Source organism: Bombina bombina, chromosome 2 (genome assembly GCF_027579735.1).
Source record: "Bombina bombina isolate aBomBom1 chromosome 2, aBomBom1.pri, whole genome shotgun sequence".
NCBI lineage: Eukaryota > Metazoa > Chordata > Amphibia > Anura > Bombinatoridae > Bombina > Bombina bombina.
Window position 1 is genome coordinate 511,745,861 of NC_069500.1, and position 25,876 is coordinate 511,771,736.

At 38.1% G+C, this 25,876-nt stretch overlaps 1 protein-coding gene across 1 annotated transcript in view; it reads left to right on the top strand.

The window, feature by feature from the left end:
- The first annotated feature begins 477 nt into the window (after positions 1-477).
- The window catches only part of LOC128647867 (uncharacterized), a 62,211-nt gene continuing 36,812 nt past the window's right edge, over positions 478-25,876 (top strand). The window contains exons 1-4 of the mRNA XM_053700574.1: positions 478-584; positions 7,244-7,306; positions 8,275-8,373; positions 17,066-17,170. Coding sequence (XP_053556549.1) covers positions 482-584; positions 7,244-7,306; positions 8,275-8,373; positions 17,066-17,170 — 370 coding nt within the window. The 5' untranslated portion in view covers positions 478-481. The remainder of the gene's footprint in view (positions 585-7,243; positions 7,307-8,274; positions 8,374-17,065; positions 17,171-25,876) is intronic.

Here is a 25,876-nt window from a genome sequence, read left to right on the forward strand (position 1 = left end):
TTTGACTGGCGCTGCTAATTGGCTCAGTGAGAGAACTGCTGGTCCAAAGTGCTCTTTTAACTCTGCTTAAGCCCTTTGTGGGGATTAAACACATCGATTTGCAGGGTCAATAGTGAGATTACATGCTTTAATAATTTGAGAGCATGTAATTGTTTTATTATTATGTCGCTTTAAGGACTTTTTTTTAACTTTTCAGTTAATATATTTTCTATGCATTTACGCAAGCAGATATATTAGTAAAGCTATAGATAAGACTATTTAACTCAGTAGATAGATACATTTCCAAATGTTATCTAATTGCACTCCATAACCTATTGGCATGCAGTGTCTAATATTATGTACTTTTAGACGTTTGTGAATTACACAGTGAAGAATGTATTTATCAGTATAGCCAGTTTACTATGATAATTTACACATAGTAAATTATCAGATAATAATACAGTTTTATTTTTTTTTTTCTCTTCTCTCTCTAGGAATTGAAATGACCACCCTTATCCAATCAGTATCCAGAAATGTTGTTAATAGTGAACCTCAACCAAACATTATATCATCTGCTATCCCCACATTTACCACTGGGCCTACAGGTAACACGCTGAGTATATAATATCAACTTGGGAGTCTACTCTCCACCTTCCCATATATAGGTTATACTGAGTGCAGGATTAGGCAGTTAACAAAGACAGACTTCTAAGTTTAATGTGTTAAAGTTGTCTCTCTATAAGTTTTTTTTTATATTTATTTCCAATCATGGGATAGATTCAATAAACTTTGTAGGTCCATGAGACAAGGCTCACTAGACCAGTGATTTTCAACCTTTTTTTGCTGTGGTACATTTTTTTACATTAAAATATCCTGCGGCACATCAAAATTTTACAAAATCACATTGTAGCCTAATAATCAATACAGTATATATATATATGAACAATTTAGTAAATTTGAGTCAATTCAATTCAATTAAGCTTTATTAGCATGACAGTCACTATTATGTATTGCCAAAGCTAGAGGGACAATAATAACAATCACTGAGAACAACAACCTGCATCAACAACAAAACAGCAGGGAGAGAGGAGGAGGGGGAGACTGTGCAACAAGCCAGGGCCCAATAACGATTTAAAAAAATAATAATTTAAAACTAAAATGATGATGAGCCTGTCAGTCTGTCGCGGCATACCTGAGGATCTCTCACGGCACACTAGTGTGCTGCGGCACACTGGCTGAAAATCGCTGCACTAGATCTTGTGAGATTTTAACTCACTCCTACTTAAACATTAATAAAAATGTGGCTGAAATTCAGTGATATTGGGTGGCAAATTATGCCCCTAGACACTAATTAGCCTTGTATCCCTCATCAGTTTAAAATGGGCTTGTAGTTGATGGAATATTGTCAAATATAAATGTCAATGAGATTGACTTTTTTACATACTATTACATTTTTTTATTTAACCCCTTAACGACCAAGGACGTACCCTGCACGTCCTCGGTCTGGAAAGCAGCTGGAAGCGATCCTGCTCGCTTCCAGCTGCTTTCCGGTTATTGCAGTGATGCCTCGATATCGAGGCATCCTGCAATAACCTTTTTAAGCCATCCGGTGCAGAGAGAACCACTTTGTGGCCCTCTCTGCACCGGAGATCGGTGGCTTACTTCGTTGGTGGGTGGGAGGCGGGTGGCGGCCATCGATGGACCTGGTGATGTGGAGGGGGGGCGGGATTGTGGGCGGGGGTGACCGGGGGCACGCACTGACGTGCGCGCATGCACGGGAGGGCGGGGGTGGGCGCGTGCACGGGGAGGGAGCGGGTGGGAACTGCTACACTACAGAGAAAAGTTTAATAAAAATGCTACAAAAACGGGAGTAAAAGTTTTTAAAAAAATAAATCAATCAAGGTGTGGGGGTTGGTCTGTGGGGGGGGGGGGAAGCTACACTACAGTACCCAAGATGGCCCCCAATAATGCAGATGGGGAGGGTTAGAGAGCTGTTTTGGGGGGGATCAGGGAGGTTGGGGGCTAAGGGGGGATCCTACACAGCAGCATATGTAAATATGCTAAACAAAAACTTTTATTTTAGTACTGGCAGACTTTCTGCCAGTACTTAAGATGGCGGGGACAATTGTGGGGTGGGGGAGGGAAGGAAGCTGTTTGGGAGGGATCAGGGGGTGGGATGTGTCAGGTGGGAGGCTGATCTCTACACTAAAGCTAAAATTAACCCTGCAAGCTCCCTACAAACTACCTAATTAACTCCTTCACTGCTAGCCATAATACACATGTGATTCGCAGCAGCATTTAGCGGCCTTCTAATTACCAAAAAGCAACGCCAAAGTCATATATGTTTGCTATTTCTGAACAAAGGGGATCCCTGAGAAGCATTTACAACCATGTGTGCCATAATTGCACAAGCTGTAAATAATTTCAGTGAGAAACCTAAAATTGTGAAAAATTTAACGTTTTTTTTTTAAATTTGATCGCATTTGGCGGTGAAATGGTGGCATGAAATATACCAAAATGGGCCTAGATCAATACTTGGGGTTGTCTACTATGCTACACTAAAGCTAACATTAACCCTAGAAGCTCCCTACATGCTCCCTAATTAACCCCTTCACTGCTGGGCATAATACACGTGTGGTGCGCAGTGGCATTTAGCAGCCTTCTCAGGGAGGTTGGGGGCTAAGGCAGGGGTCCATCACAGCTGAATAAATATTTTTTTTAAAAATAAAATAAAAAAAAAACTCCTTTTATTTAGTACTGGCAGACTTTCTGCCAGTACTTAAGATGGCAGGGACAATTGTGGGGTGGAGGAGGGAAGAGAGCTGTTTGGGAGGGATCAGGGGGTGGGATGTGTCAGGTGGGAGGCTGATCTCTACACTAAAGCTAAAATTAACCCTGCAAGCTCCCTACAAGCTACCTAATTAACTCCACTGCTGGGCATAATTCACGTGTGGTGCGCAGCAGCATTTAGTGGCCTTCTAATTACCAAAAAGCAAAGCCAAAGCCATATATTTCTGCTATTTATGAACAAAGGGGATCCCAGAGAAGCATTTACAACCATTTATGCTATAATTGCATAAGTTGTTTGTAAATAATTTCAGTGAGAAACCTAAAGTTTTTGAAAAAATTTGTGAAAAAGTAAACAATTTTTTTTTATTTAATCGCATTTGGCGGTGAAATGGTGGCATGAAATATACCAAAATGGGCCTAGATCAATACTTTGGGATGTCTTCTAAAAAAAAATATATACATGTCAATGGATATTCAGGGATTCCTGAAAGATAATAGTGTTCCAATGTAACTAGTGCTAATTTTGAAAAAAAGTGGTTTGGAAATAGTGCTACTTGTATTTATGGACCTATAACTTGCAAAAAAAGCAAATAACATGTAAACATTGGGTATTTCTAAACTCAGGACAAAATTTAGAAACTATTTAGCATGGGATTGTTTTGGTGGTTGTAGATGTGTAACAGATTTTGGGGGTCAAAGTTAGAAAAAGTGTGTTTTTTCCATTTTTTCCTCATATTTTATAATTTTTTTTATAGTAAATTATAAGATATGATGAAAATAATGGTATCTTTGGAAAGTCTATTTAATGGCAAGAAAAACGGTATATAATATGTGTGGGTACAGTAAATGAGTAAGAGGAAAATTACAGCTAAACACAAACCCCGCAAAAATGTAAAAATAGCCTTGGTCCCAAACGGACAGAAAATGGAAAAGTGCTGTGGTCATTAAAGGGTTAAACACTTATCTGTTTGAGCCAGCCTCTAGGATTTTTTAATGGACTGAATAAAGAACAAATGCCTGGTCTATCCTCCAAACTAAAACATAGCAAATAATAGGAATTTAAGTTGCAGTTATATATGTTTGTATTCATACAGGCGCTGCTATAGACATATATGAATATAACCTGAATAATATTCTAATCATAGTACACTGTATTAAAACAGTGTAGATTTGTAGACAAAATGTAGACATTTTGATTATAAACTGTGCAACATACAGAGTACCTAATGAAAAATGAAAACAAACAGAAACATACCTTCATGACTGGGCTCTCAAACAGAAACATACCTTCATGACCCTGCTCTCAAACAGAAACATACCTTCATGACCCTGCTCTCAAACAGAAACATACCTTCATGACTGGGCTCTCAAACAGAAACATACCTTCGTGACCCTGCTCTCAAACAGAAACATACCTTCATGACTAGGCTCTCAAACAGAAACATACCTTCATGACTGGGCTCTCAAACAGAAACATACCTTCATGACTGGGCTCTCAAACAGAAACATACCTTCATGACTGGGCTCTCAAACAGAAACATACCTTCATGACTGGGCTCTCAAACAGAAACACACCTTCATGACTTGGTTCTCAAACAGAAACACACCTGCATGACCCTGCTCTCAAACAGGAACGCACCTTTATGACCGGGCTCTCAAACAGGAACGCATCTTCATGACCGGGCTCTCAAACAGGAACACACTTTCATGACCACAAAATCAAACACATTCACAACTGTGCATTTTCCAGTTGCTGTGCTACATTATGGAACTTTTCAAACGTTCCCTTTTGAAAGCCTCTGCATAAAGGCGCATTTCCTTTTCAAATCTCAGTCACAATAGCACAATCTTGTTTGAACATAAATTTTGCAGCTACTGTATAATATTGCAATGAAGCAGTTTCACGGGTTTACAGTTTCAATACTGTTAAAATCCAGGATTGGAAGATTAGAGATGTCCTTCTAATAGACACCCAAAGTTTTGCCCCAAACTTGTTTCACTAATAGATATAGAGATAAAAATGAAATAAATACACAACATAATATAGCTAACTTCCTTTTTATTTGTTGGAATAATCTATGTGCACCATGTTTAAGCCATGTAATTCAAGTCCCACTCTCCAACTTGCGCCATATTTGACTCAACACTTTTCGCACCAATTATTATTATTATTATCGGTTATTTGTAGAGCGCCAACAGATTCCGCAGCGCTATAAACAAAGGGGAGTACGGCAAAACAATTAAAGGGATCAAATGGGTAGAGGGCCCTGCCAAGAGTTGCACTGTTGTAATCCACTCTTGAGAAGGTGATCTACAAACAACTGGACTCTTAGGTTTACATGCTAAGAGGGTTCAGGGGATAGCAATGGAGGAGTGGAACTGGTATAAAGTAAGGTTAGCATAGATTGTATGCATCCTTGAACAGTAGAGTCTTTATGACGCAAACTCCTAAATAACCCACACAATAGTGAATTTTTCCACCACTTTTGATTAGAATATGCATAATCACATGATTTATGACATCAGCCAATCTGATTCAAATACACATTATAAACTATCACTAACAAATCAAATGACTTGATACTTGTGTCATTGATCACTCATCAGAACTTGTAAGTGCCATTTGTTACATTCTGTATTATACTTTGAAAGTATGTATATGTGAAATTAGTATTCAAGATAAACATTGATGCTGACATTAAGATACACAGTGTAATATTTTAGACAAGGATTTTAAAATTCAAATTGATGTTTGATTCAATATAATCTTAAACTGATAGCTCAAAGGGATAGCCCACCTAACTTTAAACTGCCATGATTCAGATACAGCAGAAATTAAAATCACCTCTTTACTGGCATGCTATTTTCAGTGTATTTCTTCCTTCTCTTGAATTTCTTTTTCAGTAAGAAATGTCATCTTATATGCTAGCCCATTTTATAACACCTGTGAAGGGGTGGTTTTAAAAAATAGATGCAATCAGGAGAGGTTAGACAGGTGCAGAGATAAAACTTTCCCAGCTCTTAAAGGGACATGAAACCCCAAAACATTATTTCATTATTTGAATAGAACATACAATTTTAAACAACTTTCAAATTTACTTCTATTATTAAATTTGCTTCATTCTCTTGTTATCCTTTGCTGAAGGAACAGTATTGCACTACTGGAAGCTAGCTGAACACATCTATTTAGCCAATCACAAGAGACAAATGTGTGCAGGCACCAATTAGCAGCTAGCTCTTACTAGTGTAGGATATGTGTGCATATTCTTTTCCAACAAGGGATACCAAGAGAACAAAGCACATTTAAAAATAGAACTGAATTTAAAATTGTTTTAAAATTGCACGCTCTATCTGAATCATGCAAATTAAATTTTTACTTTCCAATTATTATTATTATTATTATCAGGTATTTGTAGAGCGCCAACAGATTCCGCAGCGCTACTCCCTTTAAAATATCCATTGATTGCAAATAAATACATATGATACTCTGATTATATGTTATATTTGCAATTATTCCTGCTCAGAATAATAATACATTTACATTATATACATATAGTGGTATAAATAAGCACAGAGATATGACAGAAATTATATTAAAACAAGAGAACACAAGTACCCGTTTAAAGCAACCTTCCCAAAGTATAAGGGATATGTATACTAACAGAAGGGAGGCACCACAAGGCTCCATAATCACAGGCTGTAACTTCACAGCCATCCAGCAGACTGATCTTCACTCTACTGCAGGAGCCAAGAACCTCAATCTTCTTAATCCATACTGTCAGGAGTACACCAATCCTTAATAGCAAGTGTATTGCAACTAAAGTAAATTTATTAAAAATAGTGTTAAGAACAAAGTTAAAAAAAAAAACAGCAATGTGTTTCTTAGCTAAACATAGGCTGTTTCCTCAGGCTTTTAAAAAAAAATAAAAAAATAACACTTGTTATTTATATATACAGTACATACACTCCTACTAGCAATATTGACCATAATCTCAAAACCAGTGTGGTGCCCCAATCAAATTATCCCTCCCAACAAAGAGGTGAGGTACACTCCAACACTCCAATACAAAGTGCATTAAATAGTACAGTAGTACAGCCTTCTATTCACCTATAACCATTAACGTCTCTACATCATTATTGCCACCTGACAGATTCAACAATAATAAACAAAAACAAATTGTGCACGCACCCCATGAGATAGATAGATATAAAAAGAGGGATCTTCTTCCACCTCTGTACCCCTTTGTGAATGTCGGGGATTGTATTTCACTGGTATCATTTTTTTATTTCTTAGACAGTCTAAGAAGCTCATTTTAGTTTAGCATTTTGTTAAACTTATCAACTATAAAAACATTATTATTTTTGTGTTAAAAATGTTACTATTGAGATTTCTGAAATGTTTAAGAAACTTAATATGTAGGCTTATTTATTTCCTGAAGTGACCTCTTCTGCATGTCTCTTTCTTCTTTTACAGACTTTACAACAGAGCGTTCTAGCTCTCAGGTTTCCACACAAGTAAAACTCCAGACCTCTAATGGTAACATTCTGTTAAAGGGAAATGTATTGCTTGATTTAGATTAGTATGTTTCTTTATTAAAATGATTAGTTTGTCCTTTTAATGGTTTTGCCTTCAAGGATTTATTCACAATGAGTACTGAAACTATTTTCTTTTCATTTCATAAGATTAATGAGGTAACGAATACCTCCCCATTAAAAATATTCATGTTATCTGTATTTTTAAGTCCTAATCATCATAATAATTTGGGATAATCCATGGACACTATTGGTTTGTTCATGAGATCTGTTCATGGTAATTGGCTGAAAATAAGTTTCTTATTTTCTTATATACTGTACATCTCTCCTGGTGACTTAAAGGGACACTGTACCCATATTTTTTCTTTTGTGATTCAGACAGAGCATGACATTTTAAGCAACTTTCTAATTTACTCCTATTATCAAATTTTCTTTATTCTCTTGGTATCTTTATTTGAAATGCAAGAAAGTAGGTTTAGATGCTGGCCCATTTTTGGTGATCAACCTGGGTTGTTCTTGCTGATTGGTGGATAAACTCATCCACCAATAAAAAAAGTGCTGTCCAGAGTTCTGAATAAAAAAAAAAAGCTTAGATGTCTTCTTTTTAAAATAAAGATAGCAAGAGAACGAAGAAAAATTGATAGTAATAATAGGAATAAATTAGAAAGTGGCTTAAAATTGCATGCTCTATCTGAATCATGAAAGAAAAAATTTGGGTTCAGTGTCCCTTTAAGCCTTTAAAGATTTTGTGCCAGTTGGAATGTTAATTGTTTCTTTATTATGACTAATACTTTTAAACCTATTTAAATAGAAAAACATAACCTCTTTTTTTTTTTTTACCAATTCTACATTAATTAGATGCAGCACTATGTTATACCACAGTATAATTGTCTATTTAAGAGAGTTCAGGTGTTTATTTCTGTTTCTGCATATCATATATTACTGATCATAGATGTGTTTTGTTTTTTTAAGGTTATAAAATGACCACATCAATCTCAGTGACATCCAGCAGCTATATTAACAGAATAACTCAACCAATAACTAATTCAACTACTAGTTCGACACCTTCAGGTACCATCTAGAAAATGAGGAATGCAAATATAATGACACAGGAGCATGCAACAATGGCAGTGATCCGAGAAAGTTTATTATGGGAGAAAAAATGTTGAAAGTCAAAAACAATGTTTTAAATCCAACATCAAAGGGTTTACTCAATTATACAAAAGCTAGCAAATAGGCAAGGTAACAATTATGGGAGACAAAGATAGAGGGCTCTGTGAAGAGTTGTACTGATATATATATATATATATATATATATATATATATATATATATGTTGTTTTTTTTTAATATATGTATACTTGCAGCGCAGTTAGCGCTTGACCGAGAGTGTTAAATAGCGCTCCACTTGTAATCTGGGCCAATGTATTTCCTTTTTTTTATTTTAAACATTAATATTTATTTTTCTAAATATAATTATGTTATAAAAGACAGTAGCCTCAACTTTATAGTGTTTCATAACTGCATAATCTTTTACTTGCAAAGTTAAAAATAAATGCTGTTATGTACAAATGTTAAGTTGTGTCTACTGACTTTGATAACATAATTATATTCAGAAAAATGAATATTAAGGTTTTTTTTTTAAAAAAAAAAAGAACAGCTGTTAAAATCTATACTTAAAATATGCATTATACAAGAAAATGCATCTTATTTAAACATTATATATACATATAATGCTCCTCTAAACTATAAACCTTTTACGTGAACTTACACCCAGCGCATCCTAACACAGTTACACTATTAACCCCTAATCTTCAATAACCCATTAACCTAATCACCCCCTAATCTATTATCCCCTACACTGTCACAACCCCCCATCGCAAACTAACTATACACTACTTAACTCCCTAACAGCTAACCCCTCCAAGACCCCTAACTCCCTCTAAATTACAAAAAAAATTAAAAATACTAACATTACAAAAAATAAAAAAACACCTTACCAAACAAACGCCTAGATTTAGAGTTTTGTCGGTAAAGACCTGCGTAGCTAACTCTGCTTTTTTTCCCAGCACACCCTTAAGACAACGCTGGTATTTAGAGTTGTCTGAGTGGCTGCGTTAGGCTCAGAAAAGTGAGCGTTGAGCATAATTTAGCGCCACTTCAACCCTCAATACCAGCGGTGCTTACGGTAGCGGTAAGCTGGAAAAACGTGCTCCTGCACAATATTCCCATAGGAAACAATGGGGCTGAGCTGGCTGAAAAAAAATCTAACACCTGCAAAAATGCAGCGTTCAGCTCCTAACGCAGCCCCATTGTTTCCTATGGGGAAACACTCTCTAAGTCTGCACCTAACACCCTAACATGAACCCCGAGTCTAAACACCCCTAACCTTACACTTATTAACCCCTAATCTGCTGCCCCCGCTATCGCTGACACCTGCATAATATTATTAACCCCTAATATGCCGCTCCTGACACCGCCGCAACCTACATTATACATACATTATACATTATACATTATAGCTATGAACCCCTAATCTACTGCCCCTAACATCACCGACACCTATATTATATTTATTACCCCTAATCTGCCCCCCCCAATGTCGCTGCCACCTACCTACACTTATTAACCCCTAATCTGCTGACCGGACCTCGCCGCCACTATAATAAATGTATTAACCCCTAAACCGCTGCACTTCCGCCTCACAAACACTATAATACATTGTATTAACCCATAATCTGCCCTCCCTAACATCGCCGCCACCTACCTACAATTATTAACCCCTAATCTCCCGCCCGCAACGTCGCCGCTACTATAATAAATGTATTAACCCCTAAGCCTAACCCTAACCCTAACACCCCCCTAACATAAATATAATTTAAATTCAACGTAATAATATTCCTATAATTAAATAAATTAATCCTATTTAAAACTAAATACTTACCTAGAAAATAAACCCTAATATAGCTACAATATAAATAATAATTACATTGTATCTATTTTAGGATTTATATTTATTTTACAGGCAACTTTGTATTTATTTTAACTAGGTACAATAGCTATTAAATAGTTATTAACTATTTAATAGCTACCTAGTTAAAATAATTACAAAATTACATGTAAAATAAATCCTAACCTAAGTTACAATTAAACCTAACACTACACTATCATTAAATTAATTAAATAAATTACCTACAATTAGCTAAACTAAAATACAATTAAATAAACTAATCTATAATACAAAAAAAACAAACACTAAATTACAAAAAATACAAATATTACAAGAAGTTTAAACTAATTACACCTAATCTAAGCCCCCTAATAAAATAAAAAAGCCCCCCCAAAATAAAAAAATGCCCTACCCTATTCTAAATTACAAAAGTAATCAGCTCTTTTACCAGCCCTTAAAAGGGCGTTTTGCGGGGCATTGCCCCAAAGTAATCAGCTCTTTTCCTGTAAAAAGAAATACAACCCCCCAACATTAAAATCCACCACCTACATACCCCTACTCTAACCCACCCAAACCCCCCTTAAAAAAAACCTAAGGCTAACCCCATGAAGATCTCCCTACCTTGAGTCGTCTTCACCCAGCCGAGCTGAAATCTTCATCCAAGGTGCGCAGAGGAGGTCCTTCATCCGGTAGAAGTCTTCATCCAGGCAGCGTCTTCAATCTTCATCCATCCGGAGCGGAGCGGAGCCATCTTCCAAGGAGCCGACGCGGAGCCATCCTCTTCATCCGGAGTCTTCTAACACAATGACGGTACCTTTAAGTGATGTCATCCAAGATGGCATCCCTTCAATTCCAATTGGCTGATAGGATTCTATCAGCCAATCGGAATTAAGGTAGGATCCAATCAGCCAATCATATTGAGCTCGCATTCTATTGGCTAATTGGAACAGCCAATAGAATGCAAGCTCAATACCATTGGCTGATTGGATCAACCAATCGGATTGAACTTCAATCTGATTGGCTGATTGAATCCTATCAGCCAATCGGAATTGAAGGGATGCCATCTTGGATGACGTCACTTAAAAGTACCGTCATTGTGTACGATGACTCCAGATGAAGAGGATGGCTCCGCGTCGGCTCCTTGGAAGATGGCTCCGCTCCGCTCTAGATGGATGAAGATTGAAGACGCCGACTGGATGAAGACTTCTACCGGATGAAGGACCTCCTCTGCTCACCTTGGATGAAGATTTCGGCTCGGCTGGGTGAAGACGACTCAAGGTAGGGAGATCTTCAGGGTGTTAGCGTTAGGTTTATTTAAGGGGGTTTGGGTGGGTTAGAGTAGGGGTATGTGGGTGGTGGGTTTTAATGTTGGGGGGTTGTATTTTTTTTACAGGTAAAAGAGCTGATTACTTTTGGGCAATGCCCCGCAAAAAGCCATTTTAAGAGCTGGTAAAAGAGCTGATTACTTTTGTAATTTAGAATAGGGTAAGGCATTTTTTTATTTTGGGGGGCTTTTTTATTTTATTAGGGGGCTTAGATTAGGTGTAATTAGTTTAAACTTTTTGTAATATTTTTTTATTTTTTGTAATTTAGTGTTTGTTTTTTTTGTATTATAGATTAGTTTTTTTTATTGTACTTTAGTTTAGCTAATTGTAGGTAATTTATTTAATTAATTTAATGATAGTGTAGTGTTAGGTTTAATTGTAACTTAGGTTAGGATTTATTTTACATGTAATTTTGTAATTATTTTAACTAGGTAGCTATTAAATAGTTAATAACTATTTAATAGCTATTGTACCTAGTTAAAATAAATACAAAGTTGCCTGTAAAATAAATATAAATCCTAAAATAGATACAATATAATTATTATTTATATTGTAGCTATATTAGGGTTTATTTTCTAGGTAAGTATTTAGTTTTAAATATAATTAATTCATTTAATTATAGGAATATTATTTCGTTTAATTTAAATTATATTTATATTAGGGGGGTGTTAGGGTTAGACTTAGGTTTAGGGGTTAATACATTTATTATAGTAGCGGCGACGTTGCGGGCAGGAAATTAGGAGTTAATAATTGTAGGTAGGTGGCGGCGATGTTAGGGAGGGCAGATTAGGGGTTAATACAATTTATTATAGTTTTTGCGAGGTGGGAGTGCGGCGGTTTAGGGGTTAATACATTTATTATAGTGGCGGCGAGGTCCGGACGGCAGATTAGGGGTTAATAATTGTAGTTAGGTAGCGGCAACATTGGGGGGGGGGCAGATTAGGGGTTAATAAATATAATGTATGTGTCTGCGATGTTAGGAGCAGTAGATTAGGGGTTCATACAGATAATGCAGGTGGCGGCGGTGTCCAGTTGGCAGATTTGGGGTTAAAAAAAATTATTATAGTGTTTGCGATGTGGGGGGGCCTCGGTTTAGGGGTACATAGGTAGTTTATGGATGTTAGTGTACTTTGTAGCACAGTAGTTAAGAGCTTTATATTCCCGCGTTAGCCCATAAAGCTCTTAACTACTGACTTTTTTTGGCGGTAGGAGTCTTGTTGAGTCTTGTAGAGGGTATACTGCTCACTTCTTCCAAGACTCCAAATACCAGCGTTAGGAAAATCCCATTGAAAAGATAGGATACGCAATTGACGTAAGGGGATCTGCGGTAGCCTGGAGTCGCGGAAAGAAAGTGAGCGGTAGACCCTTTCCTGTCTGACTCTAAATACCAGCGGGCGGTAAAAAGCAGCGTTAGGACCCCTTAACGCTGCTTTTGACGGCTAACGCCAAACTCTAAATCTAGCCGTATACAAGCTACCAAAAATAAAAAAAACAAACAAACAGTAAGGCCTATCCTAAAACTAAAGTCCCCTTTTAAAAAAAGACCACTCCAAAATAAAAAACCCTAAACTAACAATAAAACCTACTTTAAAATTTGCCCTGAAAATGGCATTTGTCTGGCAGTGCCATAGTTAAAGTAATTAGCTCTTTTGAATAAACATATTTTGGTTTTAGTGTTAGTATATTGTTTTTTTTTTTTTGAGGTGGGACTTTAGTTTTAGGATATGCTTCCTGGTTGGGGGTTTTATTTTTGGATTATTTTTTTTTTAATTTTTAGTAATGGTAGTGTTTTTTTATTTTGTGTAACTTTATTTTGTGTAAGGGGTTCTAAGGTTAGGGGTCTTGAAGGGGTTTGCTGTTTGGAAGTTACCTAGTGTAGGGATAGTTTGTGGGTGGTATTGGCAGTTAGGGGGTTTATATGTATGGGGTAGTAATGCGGTTAGGGGGTTAATAGGTTAACCCCTTAATGACCAGTCCATTTTTCAACTTTTTTACCCTTAAGGACCAGGGCTATTTTTACATTTCTGCAGTGTTTGTGTTTAGCTGTAATTTTCCTCTTTCTCATTTACTGTACCCACACATATTATATACCGTTTTTCTCGCCATTAAATGGACTTTCTAAAGATACCATTATTTTCTTCATATCTTATAATTTGCTATACATTTTTTTATAAAATATGAGGAAAAAATAAAAAAAAAACACTTTTTCTAACTTTGACCCCTAAAATCTGTTACACATCTACAACCACCAAAAAACACCCATGATAAATAGTTTCTAAATTTTGTCCAGAGTTTAGAAATATCCAATGTTTACATGTTCTTTGTTTTTTTGCAAGTTATAGGGCAATAAATACAAGTAGCACTTTGCTATTTCCAAACCACTTTTTTTCAAAATTAGCGCTAGTTACATTGGAACCCTGATATCTGTCAGGAATACCTGAATATCCCTTGACATGTATCTATTTTTTTTAGAAGACAACCCAAAGTATTGATCTAGGCCCATTTTGGTATATTTCATGCCACCATTTCACCACGAAATGCGATCAAATATAAAAAAAAATTCACTTTTTTACAAATTTTGTCACAAACTTTAGGTTTCCCACTGAAAAATTATTTACAAACAGCTTGTGCAATTATGGCACAAATGGTTGTAAATGCTTCTCCGGGATCCCCTTTGTTCAGAAATAGCAGACATATATGGCTTTGGGGTTGCTTTTTGGTAATTAGAAGGCCGCTAAATGCCGCTGCGCACCACACATGTTTTATGCCCAGCAGTGAAGGGGTTAATTAGGGAGCTTGTAGGGTTAATTTTAGCTTTAGTGTAGTGTAGTAGACAATCCCAAGTATTGACCTAGGCCCATTTTGGTATATTTCATGCCACCATTTCACCGCCAAATGCGAGCAAATACATTTTGTTTTTACATTTTTCACAATTTTAGGTTTATCACTGAAATTATTTACAAACAGCTTGTGCAATTATAGCACAAATTGTTGAAAAAGCTTCTCTGGGATCCCCTTTGTTCAGAAATAGCAAACTTATATGGCTTTGGCATTGCTTTTTGGTAATTAGAAGGCCACTAAATGCTGCTGCGCACCACACGTGAATTATGCCCAGCAGTGGAGTTAATTAGGTAGCTTGTAGGGAGCTTGCAGGGTTAATTTTAGCTTTAGTGTAGAGATCAGCCTCCCACCTGACACATCCCACCCCCTGATCCCTCCCAAACAGCTCTCTTCCCTCCTCCACCCCACAATTGTCCCTGCCATCTTAAGTACTGGCAGAAAGTCTGCCAGTACTAAATAAAAGGAGTTTTTTTTTAATTTTATTTTTAAAAAAATATTTATTCAGCTGTGATGGACCCCTGCCTTAGCCCCCAACCTCCCTGATCCCCCCCCCAGCTCTCTAACCCTCCCCCGCTACCTAATTGCCGCCATCTTGGATACTGGCAGCTGTCTGCCAGTACCCAGTTTGCCCCCAAAAACAACAGTATTTTTTTTTTTATTTTGACCTTAAAACTTTTTCTGTAGTGTAGCAGCCCCCCCTCAATACCCCCAGCCCCCCGCACGCTTCCGGCACAGAGTGGCTCTCTCTGCATAGGAGGCTTGTAAAACGGTATTCCAGGATGCCTCCATATCAAGGCATCACTGCAATACCCTGAGAGCTGCTGGAAGCGATTGCGATCGCTTCCAGCACTCTGTTAGACAACTGACGTACCAAGTACATCTATTGTCATTAACTGTTAGTTTTTGCATGACGTACCTGGTACGTCAGTTGTCATTAAGGGGTTAAAGGGACACTGAACCCAAATTTTTTCTTTCGTGATTCAGATAGAGCATGTAATTTTAAGCAACTTTCTAATTTACTCCTATTATCAAATGTTCTTCATTCTCTTGGTATCTTTATTTGAAATGCAAGAATGTAAGTTTAGATGCCGGGCCATTTTTGGTGAATAACCTGGGTTGTTCTTGCTGATTGGTGGTTAAATTCATCCACCAATAAAAAAGCTGTCCAGAGTACTGAACCAAAAAAGGTTAGATGCCTTCTTTTTAAAATAAAGAAAGCAAGAGAACGAAGAAAAAATGATAACAGGAGTAAATTAGAAAGTTGTTTAAAATTTCATGCTCTATCAGAATCCCAAAAGAAAAAAATTGGGTTCAGTGTCCCTTTAAGGATAGTTTGCAGTGGTGTAATGGCGGGTAGGGGGTTAATAGGTTAGGGGTAGTTTGCAGTGACGTAATGGTGGTTAGGGGGTTAATAGGTTTGGAGTAGTTTCGCAGTGGGGTATTGGCTGTTAGGGGGATAATAGGTTAGGGGTAGTTTGCGGTGGGGAAATTGGTGGTTAGGGGGATAATAGGTTAGGGGTAGTTTGCAGTGGGGTAATGGCGGTTAGGGGGTTAATAGGTTAGGAGTAGTTTCGCAGTGGGGTATTGGCAGTTAGGGGGTTAATAGGTTAGGAGTAGTTTCGCAGTGGGGTATTGGCAGTTAGGGGGTTAATAGGTTAGGGGTAGTTTGCAGTGGGGTAATGGAGGATAGGGGGTTAATAAGTTAGGAGTAGTTTCACAGTGGGGTATTGGCAGTTAGGGGGTTAATAGGTTAGGGGTAGTTTGCAGTGGGATAATGGCGGTTAGGGGGTTAAGTAGTGTAGAGCTATTTTGAGGTGGGAGGTTATATCGGTTTAGGGGTTAATAGGTATATTTATTAGGTTGGGATCCTTTACTTTACATCGCCAATGTCGGTGCCAATGCTGCTTTGAATATTTCTCCAGCATCTCCCCCCATTGCGATGTATAGTAAAATGCCTCTCTGTGATGCAGCCTTTAAACATCAATGTTAGCCGTTTTGGAAATATTTTGCCGGCTTTCTGGACATAGCAAGATCTCTTTTGAATATCTTGCTGCCTCATGGTACTCATTGGGGCCTAAAGGCCAGATTTTCAAAAGCTCTCTTGCATGGAGAGTAATTATTTAAAATCTTTGGGATTTTTTAGAATTTATAGTGTAATGTAGGTGTCTCTACTTCACATACAAAACCCTGCATAGTACCATAAATATCTTTCAAACTAAAATTTGTGTTGTTAACATTTTTTTAAGGACCTCTCCATGCTGACATGACATCTTAGATCATCTCACCTGAGTTACGAGCTTTTGAATATGAGGCCCTTAGACAGAACAGAGAAATTGTTTCCGTTTTCTGTCTCTCTAAAAATAATAAAACAAATAGCTAACTGAACATAAATGAATAGGTGAAACATATCACAAGATTTATAAGAAAATGCTGCCTATTCTATATACAATAAGAAAATAATTGATATAGCTAATGTCAAATAAAATGTATGTAGCAACAAATGTATATTATACAGTCTACAATTATTCTTTACAATACAATGATCATATGGAGGATAGATGCATTCAATATGCTTTTTTTACTTCCTACTTCTCAGCACTCTCCTATGTTAGTGAATATTAAGTACAGTATCAATATCTTTTTTATAGATAAATTAAATATTCTGAAATGGTTCGCTATGGTAGGCAGCCTCCTGGTTATACTGATTTGTGTATTAGTTCTTCTGCTGTACAGACGTCACACCTGCAAGAAAAGTAAGTCCCGCCATCTTGTATATGTTAAATGATTTATGTAGATCACAGCTTACTGTGCTCACAGACCTTTGTGTTTTACAGCAAGTAAAGGCTACACACAATAAGTAAAAAAACAACAATAGCAGCTCTAACGGATGTACCATAAGTTCCAAAATTTATGTTATACAATGCAAGAATCCAGTACAGTTTCAAGTTAAGCAAAAATTCCTCAAGCTCTACTCTCCATGAAACCTAAAAAAATACAAAAAGTGCAAATCAGATTCAAGTGAAATATGAATATAAACCACAATAAGCACAAATAAAATACAAAATATTTGAATGAATATAAAATAAATAAAGTAAGCATTCATACACAACCTTGACAAGACAAAGGTCCTTTTTACCCATTTGTCACATCTTATCCTCCTGGAAGACTCCACCAAAGACCCACAACCATAATGTGAGACGATAACCCACTCTAGTGGCACAGAGATCAGACCATGTTGGGCAGGGACACCCTTAGCATTTGCTGGCCTTGGGCAAGACAAATTTGTTGGGCCCCACAGCCCAGCAATCTTATTTGTCTCCCCCTGTATGGCCCACACTTGTCCCAACATTCAGTGTTACCTTATAAAGAATAACAGTATATATTACACCTCCTGATACCATAAACACTTCTCAATAAATAAAATATAGGATAAACAAAAGTTTAAAGGATGCAAAATCATCATTGCCAAGTAGAATAGGAAAAAACCACAAAATTTAGAAAACAGACACATATGAATAGGGCATCAATAGGCCGGGAATTATAAACTAAAGATTGCATGTACTGCTGTGAGGGCCATGCGATAACACTGTATGATGTCTTCAGTGATTTTGGTTCTTTTTTCTAAGCCATTCTAATTATCTAAATAGATAATACTATATACTGTAGCAGACAAAGCTGATTACAAATGTCAAAAGTTTTCAAAACGGGCATTCAATGATTTTCAAATGAGGGTTCACAGACTCTCAAAGGAGCAAAATACAAGGTGAACACAAAAATCAGTGGCTCATTTATCTAACGTATGTGAATGCACATTTTTAATGTAACAAGTTATATTTATTCCTGTGTCTTTGTTTTTTAGTATAAGTAATGGTTTTACATCAAAACACTTCATTATAATCATATATGAACATTCTGATGCTTTATTTGTAAACAAGTTTTTATAGTTTAAAAGTGTGATGTGAGCTCTATTTCTTTTTAATGACACGATGAGTCTACGGATTATCTTAATTACGATTGGGAATACCACTCCTGCCCTGCAGGAGGCGACAAAGACACCACAGCAAAGTTGTTAAATATCCCTCCCTTCCCTCCCAACCCAGTTATTCTCTTTACCTACGTTAAGGGAAAGGAGGTGGTAAATTAGGTGTTAGAAAAGATTCTTCAATCAAGAGTTTATTATTTTTAAAGCAGTGCAAGATTGTGCTGCTTTGTCCTAGGGTGTAGCCGTAGTCCATATCAGTCTCTTCAGTAGAGCAGTGGTGGCTTTAGAGCAATGGGAACTTGTGGGACATAATTCTCACTGCGCCTCCCATGTTTTTTATGCTGCCCTAACTCCTAAAGCCTGAGTGAAAGTACTCAGTCTTTTATTTCTCCAAAGGTCGATGTGAGGGAAAGGACCTCTCAAACCTGGTGAGCGGCCTTGCTGTCAGGAAGATGTACGAGGTAAGTGCTACTTTATTATTTCTGGGGCAACAGGATACACTCAGAAAGAAGTGAGCACTCTATTACAAACAAATAGACAACATAAAGGGCTCAGAGTAAAAAAGGGGCACTTTATTGTTTGGGACACTGTAAACTCTCCTAGACTGGAGAGGACTTCTGACAGCATTAGGATGCAGGCACTGGGGCTGGGAGAGAAGCTTTTACTAGATGGCTCTGGTGGTTAAAATCTCCCGGCAGTTTAACTTAGAAAGATTCCGACTGGGAGATTGTGTTTTAATGGTAACGCCCACAATGGGCAGATCATAACGGAGTTGCGCGCCTTTTTCAAAGCGCTTCAGTGTGGGACACATTTCGGATAAGAGATCTCCAAGGTCTGCCTAGAAACGCATGATTCTCTGTCAAACATGCATTTTTAGGACCGGAAAGCACCTACATTACTCTCCTGCTGAGTTCCGGATCGTCTTCTAAAATAATAGAGGGAAAAATAGCTCCGGTTTAGCGAGTCAGGTAGGCACCTCAGCAAAGCTGCTGAGGTGTAGAGGTGCTATATCGTTCTTAACTTGATTTAGTACTTTTTGCAAGCTCCGGTAAAAAAGTTACACTTTTAAATGTAAAGTGACAGTAATGTTTTTTCATTTAAAATTTTTTATTAAAAAACTAACACCTAGATTACGAGTCTTGCGTTAGCCTTAAAAAACAGCGTTGAGAGATCCCAATGCTGCTTTTTTCCTAACGCTGGTATTACGAGTCCTGCAGGTACAGGTGTACAGCTCAATTTTTTGGCCAGACTTGGAAATACCGCAAATCCACTTACGTCAATTGCGTATCCTATATTTTCAATGGGACTTGCATAACGCTGGTATTACGAGTCTTCCAAAAAGTGAGCGGTACAGCCTCTCCTGTCAAGACTGATACCGCATTTAAAAGTCAGTAGTTAAAGAGTTTTATGGGCTAACGCCGTAGTATAAAACTCTTAACTAAAGTGCTAAAAAGTACACTAACACCCATAAACTACCTATTAACCCCTAAACTGAGCCCCCCCACATCGCAAACAATAAAAAATAAATTTAATCCCTAATCTGCCGAACTGGACATCGCCGCCACTATAAAAATATATTAACCCCTAAACCGCCGCCCTCCCGAATCGCAAACACTAGTTAAATTTTATTAACCCCAATCTGCCGTCCCTAACATCGCTGACACCTACCTACATTTATTAACCCCTAATCTGCCGCCCCCAATGTCGCCGCAACTATATTAAATGTATTAACCCCTAAACCTAAGTCTAACCATAACCCTAACACCTCCTAACTTAAATATAATTTAAATAAATCTAAATAAAATTACTACAATTCACTAAATTATTCCTAAATAAAACTAAATACTTACCTATAAAATAAACCCTAAGATAGCTACAATATAACTAATAGTTACATTGTAGCTATCTTACGGTTTATTTTTATTTTACAGGCAACTTTGTATTTATTTTAACTAGGTACAATAGTTATTAAATAGTTATTAACTATTTAATAGCTACCTAGTTAAAATTTAGCTGTAAAATAAATCCTAACCTAAGTTACAATTACACCTAACACTACACTATAATTAAATTAATTACCTAAACTAAATACAATTAAATACAATTTAAAAAAATTATCTAAGGGGGGGGCGGAGCCAACTACCAAGGGAGCCAGACGTGTGTGCATGGAGCTCCTGGCTCTAAATTGACTGTAATCTTATCTATTAACCCTTGGATTCAAGTTCTTTTGCACTATAAGGAAATCTATTGATCTCTAATTGCCCTACAAGACCCTGCGGGTGCCCAGGAGGGTATTTCTAGCTTTTAGAAGCTCTGCATCAATATGGCTAAGATGGAGGCCCTGACCTGCTGGGCAGAGGATGTGGCGCAGCTCTTATACGAACATTTTGTCAGAATGGAAGCAACACTGTTTGAGTGTAGCGCTACAGCCCTCATTCCTGAACATGCTGCCCCCAGCCAGACTTGTGCCAACGCAGCTGCAGACCAGAATGTTGCCGATAGCACACTTGCTCATAGGTTCCTGTGTCGCCCGCCCGACTCCCTCCAGCATGGTGAGCCGTTTGGCCAGCGTTCCAGAGACCAAGCTGCTAGAGAGCCACACCTTTCACTGAAGGCGACAGAAGGTGACTACTTGACTACCCACTTTGTCCCTGGGCTGCTCGACGAGACGCGAGTCTGTAGAAATATTCAGCCCCCGCTCCTAAAGCTACCTGCAGCTGCGGGGCTTGGAACGTTTGCCGATCGCGACTTTGTTTGTGGGGCCTCAGTGAAACTATTTGCAGCTCCCCTCCTGCTGTGCTCCTGTAGAGGCCTTGGCGGTGTCTGTGGCAACATCGATACATCTCCCACAGCTTCAGGTGCCCTGCATCAACATGATGGAGATCGTGGAGTCCTCCTGCTTCATTTTAAGACCGGAGTGGGATAGATATGGATGAGCCTTATTGTGACTGTACACTTCTATTTGCTTGAACTGAGTCTCTGTTAAAGCCAGCATTGCTTTATACCTCCATAGCTGCAGGGACTAATACTTTCTTTCTCATGCTGTTGCCAATCCTGTTGATGCAATAGATGTTTACCTAGCCATCTTGAGAGCACGCTGTACAGTCCACTTAAGAAAATAGATGTTTTGTCCTAGTTATAGTTTTACTTATATGGAGAACATGCATGTCTTTATATTTTAGCCTGTTTTAGTGTGTAGCTTGCACGACATTAAGACACTATTGTGGCCTAGCCATATCATTATTTACCATATTAAGTCTCTGTGTTATGACATGTTGTATATACTCTACCTTTCATTATTTGCAAGGAAGCCTTGTTGAGCCTTTGTACCGGTTTATTTCTACATATCTAGACGCTAATAGAATCTAGAATCACTGTTATTTTTATATGTCTATCCTAGAAGCTATATTATATTTGGACATGGACACACCTATTCCTTATTTTTGTTCTTATAGAGATGTTCTCCTATATCTAGCTTGTTGGTATTTAATACACTTCAACTCAAAGCTCATAAAAATATCTACTTTCTCATTAGGTCAGCAGGACTGATCACCTATTCTAGTCAGCTGAGTATGTATCCATTGTGTACACCCTATCTCCTTTAAATATTGATCTTTGCAGCATGTATGTCACTAGATTCAATTTTTCTTCCCACTTCTATATTAAACCTCTTGGCTAATACCAATACTATTAATATATGGGGGTTGAGCTGCCAGCGGCCGGGGCGGCAAAACCCTCTTTCCCACCGCCTTAGCTCATTATAACTACTAAATCAATAGATGCCAATTTCTAAAACACGCTAGCTGTTTATTTATTTACTATATTCTGCCTCCCACCTCCCCCCCCCCATCCCCCTTTCTAATAAGCCTCCCAATCTGGGAGAATTCGCTACGCGGTTTATCTTTCCTATACCGCTCCATAAATATCATACCATACCTACATATCATACCATAGTATTTTAGCTTAAAGATTGACGCCTCCTTAGTAGCCCTTGGCTTAAAATATTACTTACCACCCTATTCTAAGCTACCAGGCTTTACATATTGCACCGTACCTGTATATCCTACTATGTTTTCTAAGAATTCAAATTGGTGGCCTATTTGCTGCTATCTTTTGCTTAACACTTATGTTTATATATATACTGACAACTGCATTATATATACTTTTTCTTACTACAATATCTAACTTTAAAAAGGACCCTTCTAGCGTTAATATTATTTAACACATTGACTGTTGACCTACTTTAACCTTATAGGTCCATCCACCTTTCCCACTTTCCTCCCCTATAGTAAGCATAGAAGGTGCCTTGATATTAGGCGAGGAAACTCATTTTGTTCAGAATATGTAAAAAACATAAAATAGAGGTTCTCCAACAAGGGCCCATGAGTGGTCCTGTCGTATTGCTGTCTACCTGTCTTCTACTATGTTACCGTTCCTTTGAGGATTATAAATGACCGCCTATATTCTATAGTAGTCACTACGTTTGAGTAGAGTTTATTGCTTATAATCAACGAGTAATGTGTCACTTAACTGTTGTGAATACCCATATGACCTTGTTTTGACAGCTTACTCTGTAATAATATGTTCTTCTTTTTCTTGTGTGTTGCTAAGAGATGACTGTTTGTTTTGAACAAGAACCTCAATAAAAATTTATTTAAAAAAAAAAAAAAAAATTGTCTAAAGTACAAAAAAAACCCCACTAAATTACAGAAAATAATAAAATAATTACAAGTTTTTTAAACTAATTACACCTAATCTAATCCCCCTAATAAAATAAAAAAGTCCCCCAAAATAATAAAAAGCCCTACCCTATACTAAATTACAAATAGTAGATTAGGGGTTAATAAATATAATGTAGGTGTCGGCGATGTTGGGGGCGGCAGATTAGGGGTTCATAATGTCAGGAAAGGTAAAGTCCAGAGTTAGACCCAAATGCTAGAATGAGGTTAATAACAACCTAGCACAGTGAGTATATACCAGGACCTGACCCTGCGACAGCTGTAGTATAATATACTCACAGTAATAGACTGGAAGATGACACAGCAGGGTCAGGAGAAGAAACTTTGTGTAGAAAGGGTTAACCAATAGAGTAATCAGGCAGGCAATGTCCAGCAACGTGTAATTAGGCAGGTAAGGGTTAACCAATAGAATAGTTAGGCAAGCAATATCCAGTAACGTGTAATCAGGCAGATAGGAGTTAACCAATTGAGTAGTCAGGTAAGCAATGTCCAGCAACGTGTAATCAGACAGGTAAAGGTTAACCAATAGAGTAGTTAGGTAAGCAGTGTCCAGCAACGTGTTATCAGGCAGGTAGGGGTTAACCAATAGAGTAGTCAGGTAAGCAGTGTCCAGCAACATATTATCAGGCAGGTAGGGGTTAACCAATAGAGTAGTCAGGTAAGCAGTGTCCAGCAACGTGTTATCAGGCAGGTAGGGGTTAACCAATAGAGTAGTCAGGTAAGCAGTGTCCAGCAACGTGTTATCAGGCAGGTAGGGGTTAACCAATAGAGTAGTTAGGTAAGCAGTGTCCAGCAACGTGTTATCAGGCAGATAGGGGTTAACCAATAGAGTAGTCAGGTAAGCAGTGTCCAGCAACGGTATCAGGCAGGTAGGGGTTAGGTTCAGAATAAGCAGGCACAAATTCAGGAATCACAAGAATAAATTTGTACTCACATAGCCCACGAGTAGCAACAAACAGGCACCGATGAGAGGAGACGCCGGAATAAGAAGGCCTCCTGACGTCATCGGAAGAGCCGACAGGAACAGGGTTGCTAAGCAACCAATGAAAGCGCTACCGCGCTGAGACAGAGGAAGCGATCAGCAGCTGAGTGATCGCGACAGTGCCCCCACCTCAAGGACCCCTCCGGGGAACACGAACAGGCTTCGAAGGATTCTGGGCGTGGAACTGTTTGATCAAAGTAGAGGCACGGACATGAGAAGCAGGTTCCCAAGAACGTTCAGTGATGGGATATCCCTTCCAGTGGACCAAATAGTACAGACGGTTACCCCTTAATTTGGAATCAAGAATTTGACTGATCTCAAATTCTGAAGTGCCATCCACAAGGAACGGAGAGGGAACTCTACATTTGGTGGAAAACCGGTTAGAGACTTCTGGTTTAAGAAGAGACACATGAAAGACAGGGTGAATCTTCAAGTTGTCTGGTAAAGCCACCCTGTAGGCAGTAGAACATACCCTGGAAACAATCCTGAATGGTCCGATGTATTTGGGACCCAATTTAGCACAGGGTTGTTTGAGTCGGATGAATCTGGTGGAAATCCAAACCTTGTCTCCAGTCCGAAAAGAGGGCGCCTTCCGGCGTCTGCGATCAGCAAATCGTTTATACTTTTGAGTAGAGAGAAGAAGGATTTCCCGAATCTTCTTCCAGTGTTTACAGAGACTTCTCACTGTACTATCTGCTCCAGGAACTCCAGAACCTCCCGAAGACATAGGAAAAGTTCTAGGTTCGAATCCATAGGCTGCCTTGAAAGGAGAAGTCTGTAAAGAAGAGTTGAAGCGGGAATTGTAAGCAAGTTCTGCTAAAGGAATAAGCTGCGACCAATTGGAGTGCTGATGATTAACATAGTGCCTGAGATAGGACTCAAGAGATTGATTTACCCGCTCAGTTTGACCGTTGGACTGAGGATGATGTGCAGTAGAAAGAGATATGGTAACTCCAAACTGTTTGCACAGAGATTTCCAAAATCTTGAGACAAATTGAACTCCTCGATCAGAAACGATGTCCAAAGGAAAACCATGTAATCTGGTGATATGGAGTATAAACAATTCAGCGAGTTTCTGGGCCGATGGTAATCCAGTTAAAGGAACAAAATGAGCTGCTTTGGAAAACCTGTCTACCACAACCCATATGGTCTTGTTTCCGGCTGAATTAGGAAGATCTGTAATAAAGTCCATGGAAACATGAGACCAGGGATAGTACGGAACAGGCAGAGGTTGTAAGAGCCCAAGAGGTAATGATGAAGATTGTTTATTTGAGGTACAGGAAGTACAAGCTGCAACATAATCCTTGACATCTTTGCCCATGGAAGGCCACCAGACATGTTGTTTGAGTCTCCACAAAGTATTACGTACTCCTGGATGTCCAGACAGAACATTATCATGAGCCCAACGAAGAAGTTTTAGGCGGAATTCAGTAGGTACAAATAAGATCCCAGGAGATATGTTATAAGATGAAGGAACAGAAGCTTGAGTGGACTGTAATGCTTGTAAAGGAAACGTAGATAACTGAGCCAGAATTTTAGCAGGGTGAAGAATGGGTTCAGAATCCAGAAATGTAGAATCAGAAGCCAGAAATTGTCTAGATAAAGCGTCTGCTTTCGTATTCTTAGAGCCAGGAATATAAGAGAGGACAAAATTAAATCTGGAGAAGAACAGAGCCCATCGGGCTTGACGTGAGTTGAGGCGTTTGGCAGTATGAAGATACAGAAGATTTTTATGGTCTGTGAGTATAAGAAACGG